This window comes from Homalodisca vitripennis, chromosome 4, assembly GCF_021130785.1.
Source record: "Homalodisca vitripennis isolate AUS2020 chromosome 4, UT_GWSS_2.1, whole genome shotgun sequence".
In the NCBI taxonomy this organism is placed as follows: domain Eukaryota; kingdom Metazoa; phylum Arthropoda; class Insecta; order Hemiptera; family Cicadellidae; genus Homalodisca; species Homalodisca vitripennis.
The window spans coordinates 135,028,018-135,042,619 of record NC_060210.1 but is presented as its reverse complement, the minus strand read 5'-3'; the positions used below and the strand labels follow the sequence as shown (position 1 = coordinate 135,042,619).

The 14,602-nt window shown below is 31.7% G+C and overlaps 2 protein-coding genes across 2 annotated transcripts in view; one reads left to right on the top strand and one right to left on the bottom strand.

Annotated features, from left to right (window-relative positions):
* Positions 1-4,131, bottom strand: part of LOC124360226 (glutamate [NMDA] receptor subunit 1) — a 36,321-nt gene extending 32,190 nt beyond the window's left edge. The window contains exon 1 of the mRNA XM_046813650.1: positions 3,967-4,131. The gene's annotated coding sequence lies outside the window, so the exon portion shown is untranslated. The remainder of the gene's footprint in view (positions 1-3,966) is intronic.
* Positions 4,132-8,336: 4,205 nt separating this feature from the next.
* The window catches only part of LOC124360225 (glycoprotein 3-alpha-L-fucosyltransferase A), an 83,628-nt gene continuing 77,362 nt past the window's right edge, over positions 8,337-14,602 (top strand). The window contains exon 1 of the mRNA XM_046813645.1: positions 8,337-8,439. Within this exon, the coding sequence (XP_046669601.1) occupies positions 8,394-8,439 (46 nt within the window). The 5' untranslated portion in view covers positions 8,337-8,393. The remainder of the gene's footprint in view (positions 8,440-14,602) is intronic.

The window sequence follows — 14,602 nt, the reverse complement described above, 5'->3', positions numbered from 1 at the left end:
AGTTGCACATTACCTGTTCAAGACTCCAAGGTCCGCAAATGGTCGAGCCAATTCGTTTTCGTAATTGTAAACAAATGTCCCTTCAATGTTTTAAGACAAATTTGAAAGAGAGGATAAAACGGGAAAAACATATCAATTTGCACATACTTCTAATGTATAACACAAAAAATATTTCCAGCAAAAGCACCTATTAAAATAGGCATTTAAATCATAAAAATACAGTCAGAATCGCAACACACCGGCCTTCAAATGTATTGACTCAGATTTGGACGAAGTTCTGAAGAGGAAATATCTTAAAATGACAAAAACTTATTTAAAGAACTTTTCGTGTTTTTCGGCAGTCAATTTGGCAAGACAAAAATATCCATTCTTTAAAAGTTGCCTAGTTATGAATTTTAAGTGTATATTTAGGGTTGAATTCATTAAATGTTCAAGATTTCATGTTCAAAATGTTCAAAAATTCATTAAAATGTTTAAGATTAAAAAAAGAGCGAGTGTCCAATCTTCGTGGGTTGTCCGCTTTCCTGTATCTTAGCAAACAAAATCATGACACTTTGGTACTAGTTTTGTTTTTTTTTAAACGTACATATTTACAAAACTATTTTCCTACATTAACCAACTTACCCACAAACTACAAAACGTTAATATTCCTCGTGTAAAAGGAAAATCATATCTGCTATGCCAAAACTGGTTTTAGCTCTATAAAAGAAACAGTAAAAGAATGTACCAAAACTTCATTGTTTTATTCGGTAAGATATGAGGACGCGGTCCCACACGGCGATCAAGCTGTCAGTTTTTACACTGTTTGTCACACTTTTGGTCACTTTACCCGTTGTGGGTGGTAAAGTTTAGGAAACTGTGGGCAACAGATAGATATCTAGTAATATTTTTTATTAATGAGGTATTTTGAGACTCAAATACTTTTTTATGTAATTTAAAATTTTACTTTCTAGTCTTTATTTAAATTCTTAAAAAACCAATTTTGCTTGAAGCATTTTATGGGTACATTCAAAAATGTCTTTAAGCCTACCGAAGAACAATGAATCAAACTCTTCCTATTAAAAATGTTTAACAATAAACAAAGTATTACGTTATTGAATTTAAAAAAGTATTCCTTTACACAATTATTGCATTTTTAAATGTGAGCATATATTCCTTTTACGTACATATGCTGTTTTATTCTTAGGATGAGATGAACACAAGAAATTAAATGATCAAATTCCATAATAATTCCTCCCCATTAGTATTTTGAGGTAATAACGTAAAGGTTCATTGTAAACATAATACTAATAAGCATGGTGTAAACAAATTTTCAAACGTAAACTACAAATTTTCAAATTTTATAGTGTAAACTACAATTTCAAAAGTGGTTTAAAACTAATTATTACTAGAGCTTCTAAAACGGGCTATTAATGCTTAAGTTTAAATATATTTATTTTTAACAGATTTCTTGCGCATCTTGAAGAATACTCGCATTAGGTTAATACCTATTATTACCAGAATACGAGTGATCTTCAAGAAGCGCAAGAAACCTCTTAAAATGTCGAGTATCGAAGCTAGTTCTTATACTACTTCAAGCTCTCTATAATTTTTTTTTAATTACCCAGTTGACAGCGTTGATAACAGAGCTTAATTTACGAGCCATTGTTTTCAAATATTTCAACTTGTAACACCAGAGACTTGGCTGTTTAAAATTAATAGTGCGGTGAACATAACATGCAACTATAAAATAATCGAAAACTGTTAAATTAGTTTATTTCCAGGTTTTTTTAAAGATTTTCTTTATATGAAGAGCTGAAAATGAAAATAAGGTTTGATGGGATTTAATTACACTAAATACAGCTGATCTGCATTTTTAGTACCAACTCTTTGTTCCTAAAAGGAAAAAAAGCTTAAGTAGACTTGGAGATAATTAACGTTTATTTGGGGATACATAGAGTATAGAGTATTTAAATTGGTACACGGTGTACTTGTTTATCATCTAATGGCCCTTGGATGTGTCATCAGTTCAGTATTAGTCGAATTTAATTAGAATCAGCACTAGAAGGACATCACCACATACGATCATATTCATATAATCATATTCGATCATCATATTCTCAGATCACAAAGTATAGATACCTGAGTTTAAAAGTTAACATCGAATTAACTAGTAAAGCTTCAAGAACGGGGATAAAATTTAGCTTGTTTAGTTCTTCGTTTAGAAATATCGAGCAAAAAATTACAAAAAATAATTTTCAGTTTTAATCTCGATAACAACGAAAAAGGGTACCAGATTTTGACACTTTTAATTTACTGTATTTATAACTTGAAAATTTTCGATCCAATTAAGACCAAACTTTTATACAAGATGAGTACAAGAGTACTATTTTTAAGTGTGTAATTTCATATTTTTAGAATTATATAATAAAGTTGTTATTACATTTCCGTATTAACGTTTATTCTTGACCGAGCGATCAGATTTGCACGAATATTTACTGTAAGGGAGTGATCAAGGTTGCTAATTTAAATTTTCTTTCCAAAAAATCAAAATTCAAGATGGTGGGTAAAATGTGGAGTAATCAAATTTAATTTTTGGATTGAGAACAATTCGCTGTTTGGACAATGGTTTTACTGATTGTTGCTGAAGTAAAAAAATAAGTAATACTAATAAAAACCGCATTACTAATATATATAAATAAATAATATTGAATTTGTTATATACAACCTTGTATTTGATAGTTAGATCTATAAATAACACAAAGCTTAATAAAAGAGATAATTTTCATAGTTAACAAAGAGATGTCATTGGCTTACAATATTTAATTAAAGCACGCACATTATACATAAACGTAATTGGTCTGCCTATATAGTACACGAAACGAAACCTATTTAATACTAGCAGTTACCCGCGGCTTCCCACACAATTCGCAGGCTTTGCACTTGTATAAGCTCCTCTGGTTCGGGTGAATTATTTTTGTGACGTCAATGTTGAATTTGCCTTGTTTCCCCGATCACACGCACGCACACACAAATATATATATATATATATATATAATATATTATATATATTTAAATATATTATATATATTTAAATATATATATATATATATATATAATTAATTAACTGATAGCTACTACTACTTATTCAAAGTAGGCTTAAAAGGTAAAGTATTCTTTGTTCGAATGATTTCTGAATGTCATATATTTTTAATTTTTTAAAGAAACAAGCAAATGGATTGTTTTGACATTTTCTAGTTTTATCAAGACATTTTTCATTTTATATAATAAGAAAAGAATCTAATTTTTAAATTGTTGTTTTATCCTGCCTTCTAAATAATAATAACGCTTTGTCTTCGATTTGAAGTACAGATTCGATAGATAATGTTGTATATGTACATTAAAAGGGTTGTTTCATAAGACACGGAGTTTGCATTAGGTAAATAAAAACAAACACATAATTAAGTGTCTAAAAGCCACAGTTAAAACAGTAATCTGTTTAGACCGTTTATGGGTTAAATCTAACATTTTAATTATGCAGAGACACTTATTTGATCTATTTTTACTAATAAGACTTTTTGCAATTGAACTAAAAACTACGGAATAAAAGGTCTTCTATATAGGAGTATATTCTCGATCTCGGAATGTATGTTGTAATCGATCCTAAAACAAAGCCAAGCCCCTATGCAAGTAGGACAATGCAACAATGCACAAATAATGCTGTAATGGGTATTACTTAATAACTAAACGTGTATCATACTACATTTTTAATAATATGACTTTGGTAAATTAACACAATTAAAAATACTTAAACTTGTACATCATGTTATTTATGTTCAATGGGTCAATTCAGAGACCTGAACCACAATTGTTTTTCAGAACTGTACCATGTTTTTAATACAACGAGCTAAATGATGATAAAGGTATTTCAAAGTGATTTTTTCTCTGAATGACAAAAAGTCATTGAAGAAATCACAATATACTCACTCAATTCAATGCTTAGGCCTCCAGCTGGACCTGAACCTGAGACTGGTGGACCTGTGGAAGGAACTCGGCAACACCAATCACATGATGAGGCTAATAATGTCCGGTTTAAGGTACAAACGATGGACACGCACAGTAGGCTACTGTATAGAAACGGTCCAGCCCAGCTGTGTTGGCATGGCAACTGCTATTGATCCACCCCGCACCCTCCCCCAACCACCTCTGCATCTAGGGGCACCATAGACAGACTTCTCAAGGTCAAGTGAAAGTACAATTTTATTATGAATGGTTTTGTTGTTCGGTGACCTAAATATCACATTTAGCCTATACATCTTAGTTTCAACGAGTTAACTGCAACAAAACTTACAAATGACAAAATCAATGACAACATTTATTTATCAAATAAATGAAATTATTGTTTTTTTAATTATATGTCTTAAGACGATCCCTTTCCCCATATTCCAACCAGAAGTGCATAAAACCGCAGTACCTTAATTATTATTTATCTTAAAGCTTAAGATGTTAAAATCGATAATCTATATGGTTACTTTAAACAAATTTGCTAAGCATAGTTCTGTTTAAATACCTTTTTTGAAAACAGAACCATAAAAGTATTTTTTTACCACATCACGAGGAATTTTACGCACTTAGAATACAATTTAAGGGCATTTTACGTCCCAAAGGAGAACGGTTAAAGATAAGGATAAGAATTTTTTTACCGTATGAATATGAAAGATATTGCCTCCAGTAATACGTATTTTACTCGTAAAAAGTTAGTTTCCTTAAATAATATTTTATTACAAAACATACAATTTTGTTAAGTTTAATTACATAAAAACATGTAATTTTCCCAAGTCATAGATCATTAAGAAACATGCCAGCCTCGAAGCATTACTCATAAACTGTAAAATGTACATATTTTTATATTCAACATTTTTTTTGGTCTTCGTTACACAATTGCCAAAAATCCCCATTTAATTCCATTTATAATTTCTCGTCTAGTGGGAAAAAGCCTTTTTTCTTATTTTTTCTTCGGGGAATTAAGAAAAACAAGCTTATCTCAAAAGGGCTGTGCATTAGGAATTTTTAAAAATCAATAAAAAAGCGATATTTTTTATTTGCACCACCTCAATACGACCACTTTGTCTTTTTGATACTATTTTATTGCACACACAGCAGGTAAATATACACATATAATTTAAATATCATGTGATGCACTTTCTGATTGAGGAGTATACTTCAAACATAGATGTGCCGAACCTAATGTTAAACTACAATGGAATTTCAAAGGAGGAAAGTGCACTCACAATGGTGAGGAAATGACATTTCATTCCTCTGAGATCATAGACTTAGACTTGTGCCAAGTAGACACTTCGTAAATTGCCGTTGTTCACTGACACAGTAAACACGGTCTTAAGTCGAGCAATTACCTTCTGAAAGTAGGTCGGAACGGAAGTGCTGCACAATGAGAGGTGATGATTTAGTGTAAAACCTTACAATGTGCAAGCATTCAACCAAGTTTGGTGGAAGCATAGTGGGTGCCTAGTCCAATGTTGCTCATTTCAGCGAGGGAAAATCTCGTCGACAAATCCTTGGCAGCCTTGGTCATCGCCGAAATCAAACACGAACGCAACGAGCAAGCGAAGTGCTCAATTCTGAAGTGCTGCTAGGAATTCAAGACTGTTCAAACTCCAACAATTATTTTCTCTGCAATTGTTTCTCTGCCCATGTTCACAGGCTCCGCTACATCTTAAAATTCAAGCAGGTAATGCATTTTTTCTTACATTGCACAAAAAGTAATCATTTATATTTCCTAAGCATGTCTAGAAAAGTGCCCATTGTCTCTCACAGTACATACGCACCGGAAAGTTAAATGCATGGTAGAAGGAAAACCCTACATAAATTTACGTTTCGCATCTAGTTTTGACAACAATAAATCATTGTCATGAGTAAAAGTTAAAGTCTACCAACGTTGTTTACTTTTCATTGACTTGGTGAAGTTAATGACGTGAAGATTATATCACAACTAGCAGTTACCCGCGGCTTCGCACGCTATTTCGTAGGCTTTTGCACTGCTGGTTTGAGTGAATTGTATTTCCGACGCCAACGTCGAGTTTGCCTAGTTGCCGTTATGAAAGGCAACACGAGAAACGAGTTCTTCAACTGGAAAAGGAGCTTTTCTGGACTTGTAATTAAATAAATTACATTAGCTATTTGATTTAAGAAACGTGATGTCATAAGGTGTAAGATAGTTTGACAGGGTTTCATGGTCTTTGTATATTGCTTCTTATCCTTTTTATTAGTATTTATTGATATTTAATTGTATTTATTGTTATTGGTATTGTCTACATTTATTTATTGTTTATAATTTATTTTCTAAATTGTAATGTTATATTACTATTTTATATTACTATTTTAAATATTTTAAATACTATATAAATATTTTTAGCAGATACACAATGGCGGCTTAAAGTAATCTAATAAGCTAGAATCTCATAATTTTTTTTTTCAAATAGTAATTTGAAAAAAAAAATACTAGTACTAGTGTGGTAGTTAGTAAACTAGCCACAGTCCTTGAAAAAGTGGCCAGCCATTTACCAAAAAATGTTACAGTTATTTTAATTATGTTTGTATTGATTGGAAATAAAATTCACACTTTATATTCATATATTCATGTACACAACTATTCCAAGACGCAGGCATTTAATAAAAAACTAAACTAAATGAGATGGACAAGATTTTTGGGAAATATTTTATCACAGAAAACAAGAATACAGCAAGGCGAACACTTCGTGTGTTTAGAAATGAACACTGTGTATTTCGCACAAGCCAATGACACAAATTGTGTTTTGAAGAGGTTGTGACCTAAATATTGACCTAAAATATGATAGATGTACAACGAGCAACAACTGGAAATTGTCAATTGTCAGCTGGTAGTTATCAGTTGTGATATATATATATATATATATATATATATATATATATATATCACATATAGATAGAAATATATTCACATAAACAGAGTAACGATAAGTTCAAGCAACACACATTATTTGTTATAATGAAAAAAAATGTATAGAACATTACTAAGATTGTGAAAGGCCTGGTTTCAAACAGTCAGCAGAACTGGAGTGGGAGGGCTCCCAATGTCCTTGATGTGGGCGATGTAGGTCTGCCGGGGAAATCAGTATATTCCCAATTTCAAAGTTGCATCTAAGAGACTGCCAAGATCAGGTTGTTGGTGAATCCGGAACTTGCCTGATGCTACCTTCAGGATATCGAAACAGGTAGGCGTCAAAGCTTTCTATCCTCAGTGGTGCTTTGAGGCAAAAAAGAAGAAATGCTCATTCTGATTTTAAAATTTTTATTTTATCGTAGAAAATAGCTTTCGTCTCGTTGGGTGTTTTTGCTTTCAAGCCTCTATGGGTGTCACAAAGTTCAGGAGTAAACGAAAATCGGCTTAAGTTTGTCACACAGTTAAGTTTATCAGTATTACCACCATCTAACTTATGCTTATCATTCATTGTGGGTGATCTTATCACCTTTTCGGATATGTTTCAACATTTTAAATAATTTTTACTGAGATAAACACTTTTAAAGTGTGCTATCCAAATATTCTCAAAACTTTTTTCTTGAGGTTTCGATTTTTATCCGTAACATAAATGTTTAGCGACATGCAAGCCAGATTTCGTGAATTTTATTAGAGTAGACTTGCGTTTACGGTGTGCCTATGCATAAGTTTTACATAAGTTATCCAGTGTATTTATTTGCGGCCAATTAATTTTCGCCATTTCAGCCACCCAAACAACGTTATAAAATTTATAAAACGGTTAATGTTTGAATTTTGTAGACATCTCTATGTGTACATAACACATTATACGTAATTCCAAATCAGTAGGTTACACAGGAGGTGACGGAAAGACTTTATGATTCAGTTAGCTTCAAATGGAGATTACTAAAATCTTGCATGAATCTAATAATGAAATGCTGTAACCAATATTTGGGAGAATGTTTATTTCTGTTAGTGGTGCCAATTATTTTATTTTAACGCCAAATCCATCTTTTTATTCTAACGGTCATAAATTATAATCTGCTTCTTTTAAGTGACATATTTGAAATATTCTTATTTAATTTCAACAGTAATTTAAAATGTATAAACATTGATGACAGTGTAGTTGGCGAATAGCAGACAATCGAAATGTATCTTTCCTGTACAGATATCGGGATGAAAAACCCAGTTTGCTATAAGATAACGTATCAGTGTAATTCTCTATGAAATAATACATCCACAAAGCACATTCAGCCGTCAGCGCAACTGCTCTCGAAAGATAAAAGGCACTCGACGCTGGTATAACGAAGCCTGTAACAGGCATAGTAATTGTAGATAGGCATACACGCACTCACATCGAGTAACAGTAACACCTGTGCTCATGTTTAGATGTAGAATCTTGCACTGTCGACACCTCCGTGTGCCAGGTAGGCTGACATCTGTCTTACTTACACTAAAAAATCATCGGCACTTAGTCGATTTTTACTTCACCTTCATTAAGGTAGTGGAATCAGTTTTCGGTTTTAGCAATTTAAGGTATATCTTAAGGGATGAAAAATTGAAAGTTTCGTTAATAATCCATGAGGACTGGTTGTAAATGTGGGTCATCTTATAATCAGGCCCAAAGAAAAACCGTTGAAGATAAAAATGAAGTTTCTACATGACTGGAAGGAGAAACATAGTTTTTATTTTAAAATGTAATTCTTAAGAAAAATATTAAAAAAACAATATTTCTAAATACTACATTACTCGTATTTGAGTAATGTAATTCCCATAAGCCATAAATGGAAAAAACATGCCACTCCCAGAAGACATAAGCCATGTAGCCTACGTAAATGAAAAGTTTCACATTTTGATCTTCAGTCGGTCTTATGCCTAAATACAATATTAAAAATTTTCTGACTTTAATTGCTTTTAATTTCTTGTGGAGTGATAAAAAATTCGCATTGTTTTCTTCAGTAAGTTTATCTGGACTTATGAATTTGAAATTAAAAAAGATTTTCACAACGAAAACTCGTTTTTACCATCTTAAATTGTAGACTTACTTTCTTTGATATTGAAATTCCATAAGATTTCTGCTCCCTAGAAGGTTGGTTTGAGAATTGTATAGTATAAAGACATCTTTATCCTAAATAAATGCCTTTTTAGCCGTATACTATTACCAATTCTGGTTTAGCAACAGTTCAGTTGAATTGTTGAACTGTTAAATGATGGAAGCAATGTTTCGAGTACGAACAGGAAAACTTAGGTAATACATTTTCACCACCCAAGCAAAGGTAGTTCAGTTTATAGTAAAAGAAAACTCTCCATGAACCAGAGGAGCTAAAAACTAGACACCAACCAATCTGTATTCATCAACCGTTTGTCTGTCTATGTTTGTTTTTATTTTTTATTTTAGAAACCAGTTAAGATATGAAACTGAAATTTGCTACATTTATTTTATTTGCAGTTTAAAATCAAGAGAAACATTTACATTTTTTACTTTATCACGTTTCAAGATGGCGGACCATTGAATTTTAATGTTTAATACCGTACAAACTAAAATTACTACGAAAATTTCTAAAGAACAATAAACGTTACTTCATATGATTACAAAAATTTTGAGATATAAATAATTTGGATTAGTCATTAATAATATAGATTTAAATGTTTAACGGTTGTAATGCATGATTAACAATGCCGTAAACATGTTACAAATAAAAATTTTACAGTTTAACAATCCAACTCAACTACGAGTACATTGTTTTTTGCAGATTTTTACCTTTGAGCTAGTTATTTATTAGTTTTTTAATTTTAATTTTATATTTAGAGGTTTATTTATTTTTGTATAGAATATAAGCGTAAGTTTGTTATTGACAAAGCCAGCTTTTAATACAAAAATATAAAATTTTCTCTAGTGATTTAGAAATGTTCAAATACTTGCACACTTTGTGTTATATATTGTGATTTTATAAAGTGTTATAGAGGTTGTTCACTAATACTATATTTCTTAGTAATACTTACATTGAGAATTAAATTCTTAGGAGAGCATCCAAAGCTGAAATGTTACACAAGTATTGGATTTGGATTTACGAACCGTCAGTCTAAGCAGCTGAAGCGCCCGTTGTTTGACGTTCATTAAAGCGTAGTTGTCGAGAACCGTCTTGGTGGATCTTGGATGGACTGTTGGCATCTTAACAAAGTAAAGTTTAGATATTTATCGTAGAGTAATAATTTGGACTATTTAGCAAGATGGGTCTGATAATTAAGAGTTGGAGATTAGTAGAATAATATTTTGGTGTAGATTAGTAGAAAATATGTTAAAAACGTATACTTATTACCGTTGTAATTTATTCCGGCCTTATTATTTTTGCCATTATATATCAGAGAAGCATACTTTTGTCAAAGGGCAACTAAGATGTGTTTTATAACAGTCTTTAAATATATAATAAAAGTTAGATAATAACTGTGTCTTTTATATCTGATACTAAATATTTGCTACATTAACACTGAAAATATTTACTTGTTTTTTATCTCTGTAAAATTAACATATTTTTATATTTTAAAACATTTAAAGTGTACATTAGTTCAAAAGAACAGTCTTGCTAACTTTCGTCTAGCATGGTTCTTCCCGAATGCTTTATAGGCATTCTTTGGAGTCGAATTCTGATCATCTTATATTTTAGGACATTTTTTAAGGTAGGAACTTTACCTGATCGCTGAAATCTCTGAAATATGATTAAACTAATGAAACATATGGTTGTACTGTCACAAAACAAAGTTTACACAGAATAGTTTATTAAACAGACTCTTTTAATAAATACATTTTGCAACTTGAAAGACCAATGCAGCGTAGGGATTCTTAAAGTAAGAATGGGCCTATATTCATACGAAAGACCGTAAGAATGTTCATCTAAAACTTCATTACAATCGGTTGAATAGTTTACGTATGAAAACAAAACAAAAGCACTTTCGCATTTATAATATTACTAGCAGTTACCTGCCGATTCGCCCGCAATTTATATGCAAAATTCCGTATATTTGATTGAACAGTTTCCACTATTTCAGTAACAATTGTAGAACAATTTAAAGTAACGCCAAAGTAGAAGTTAATAGCTTTCTTGGTGAAAGCACTTGCGATGTAAGACGATAGGGTCCTATGATATTTTAAAAATGGATTTAGTCATATATCGTGCATCAGGTACCCATTTTAGTGTTCGTAATTAAGAGAACCAGAAGTTAAGCTGGATTAAGAGTAATTCTTATTTCATGTTTTAGACATCTAATTCAAATTTATTAATTTCCAACGCAACATTAGAGTTTATTATTTTGCCCCGAGAAACAATATATATATTAACCTAAATATACAGGTAATTTAGTAATGAAGTTAGATTCAAAACAGTACTGTTTTCTAAATTGTATGGATATAAATATTCTTACTGAAAATTAAAAACTTAACTCAACATAAATAATACTTACACTATGCCAGTTGTAATCGATATTTAAAGATGGCATATTTAAAGATACAGTAAAGTATTTATACTTGCTTCCCAATCCATTTTTACCATATCATAATATTTCCTCGGTCTAGTCTAGGAATTACATAAGTATCGTATACCTCATCTGGAGAAATGAATGCGATGTCTCCTCAACGATTATCTGTCATAAATATTGTACTCAGTGTTTCGCGTATTGGAGCGAAAAGGTTGTTGAATCATGTGAATGCCTAATCCCTCCGTCTTTTCTTACTTTAGGTACTGTAAATATGCCGTCTTATACGAAGAAGTGTCGTCAGATACACGAAAATTTAGAATATTTTAAACTTCAACCTGACTTTGAGCATTTTTGGTCAGTACCCATATTGTTTGTTGTTGGGGGTGCGAGTTTCTGCTATCAGATCTGCGTTATCTTTAACTCTGATCCCAAAGTCCGGTCGTGCAGCAACCACCTCTCCCGATGATCATATGGGACATTTAAAATTATACATCAATAGAAATTGTCAATAGTTGTTCATTAATTTTTTAAACTATTATCACGTCTATGAGCAGTTTCAAATAACCTTTTTAATGTAAAAATATTTACGATATCTCTTTTCTCAAGTTTAGCGGCTGTTCAGAATTTCGGAATGGTATAACAATATCAAATCTATTAAATATAGTATAGCACAGAAGAGAGATCGACCATAACTAAGTTGCAATTGGAAGCTTTAGAGTCTCGAAAATTCCTAAGATTATGGCTATATAGGTTAACAGTTGAAAAGTCCATAAAAAAGGAGTGTCATTTTTTGTTTCTTTAATAAAATATTTATGTTTAAATATGTCTAACTTTTCTTTGCTGAAGAAAGTAATTAAATTACTATTATACATTTTAAAACATGCAGTGAGCATGTTCCAAATAAATTATTTACTAAAAAGATACATTACGGAAAATAGGAAAACAATCAATGTGGACATAGCGCGTTTAGAGATTCCAGGAAATGTATTAAAAAGAATGCAAACTTTATTTAGGTTATTTTTATGCACATCATTGTGCGATACGAGTACGAGCTACTATAACTGATACGAATTGAATTAAAATGACAACTCCTTTAGGCTGCCTTGGCCTACATGTTGCTACGGGGAATACAGACAATAAGAGCAGTCAGATAGCTAGTGAGATAAAATGATTAATTATATTTTTTACGTCAATTTCATGAATGGTTTCAAAACACTTTAATCCAGAACATCGGCAGTCTGGTCCCGCTTCAAGTGATTGGGTAGCTTCCTGCGAATTTTACTCATCTTCCAATAATTTTCCGCTTGTTAGCAGTTTTTTTACACTCCCCTTGATGTAGACTTAGAATAGGATCTTCGTCTATTAATAATCAAGTATTATCTTCGATTATGTTAAACAATCTCAACACTAACGAGTTAGCCACACAACCTAACACGTCAGACAACAACAGGCAGTGAGCAACAGTAAACAATTATTTGTGGAAACAACGGATCGAGATGGAGATGACCCTCCCCCTTCTTTTAATTCACAACATTGACTCTCCTTCTTTTCTGCTACGTATAGCACATCTTTAAAAGCTATTTTCTAGATGACTATTCCCGTTTTATCCATCCTGCGAGAAACCCTTACTTTGGCCATTTTTAGTATTAAAATCGGTTGAACTCAAAAATTGGCTCCTCCTTCTTTCTGTGGACCTTTCATTTTGAAAATTATGCAACTGCAGGATACAGTTAATAGTAATACAAGTGAAAATTATAACCTTTATAACTATCGTACCTGATTCCAACAAAAACCAGGTACATTTATATTGTATATGCCTCACACCAGTTAGTACGCCATATCCATTCAATTAAAAGTTTCATTGCCATTACACTAGAAAATAAATTGTCTAGGTAGCATAACAATAATGCAATAATAATCCAATGCAATGCAATGTGGTGTTGTTTTGTGTTACAATTTAGGGTTTACTAGATGGTTGAAAGTGGCTGGTTTCACACTTATAACACAATTTATCCAGGCCATTAATCCACATAGAGTAAACATTCACATTCAGCGTTTAAATAACCAAATAAAAACAATCTTTTTCGTTATGGGGTTCTAAATTTGTTTCAATAATAATATACCTTTATAAATTAGTCGTCAAAACAACAGCTTCGAATGTGTTAATCTTCAAATCCGTAATAACTCATTATTTCATGGTAAAACCGGTGATAGACCTTTCTTTAGACAATGCTGAAAGTTATATTTATAATGTAATGTAGTTAAAACCTTTAAATAGTTAGTTAATACTCTAGCTCAAAAGAGTTTGGTAAAGATGAGTTCACCTATCGAAGCCTGTATGGAGCAGCTAATAAATGGTATGGCTTAATAAATATAGCCTACGAGTTGTTATAACTAAAACTTTACTACACTGAAAACACCTGATTTCAATGCACCGGCTTGGTCTTGTGTCCTTTACCTGGTTGTCGTGCCCTTTTGATAACAACTCTATCATCGCTGTGAGTTATAGTGAGTCACTGTGAGTGCAAGTTTTTGCAGGCGCAATCCTGTTTTGTAGTTAAGCAACGACCGCGTGTTATTTTTGCTGAACAAAGTTTCAGCACACTGCAAATGTCTTCGATGCCTTTAAATAAAAATATTTTAGAGATCTTCCATATTTCTACCTTATATTATTGTTCAACCATTGTTGATCAATTATTGTTAAACAACAAACTGATCACTGCTGCCTATACAACCAATAATACGGGTTGGCATGTGGTGACACTAAAAAATTAATCTCCAATCAACAAAAAGTTTAGAACCCCGAGTTTGGAAGTTAACTACAAACTAACCAGTAAATGCACAATAAAAGGAGTAAAAGTTAAATTATTATGTGTCTGGGGTAGCACATAATCCCCGTCCCCAAATATAAATTATACAAATTTCCTTTTAAATTCCATCCAAGATTCCACAAAATAAAATATTTTGATTTTAATTTCCAGTAGGAAACAGTGGGAAATATGTGATTCTTACTGAGAGCACTCATTGCCCAATAAATAAAATGTACTTAGCGACGCGTGATATGTTCTTAAAATTCCCACCCTTCTTTTACTGAATTCCTTTTCTCTTTCTAGCCTC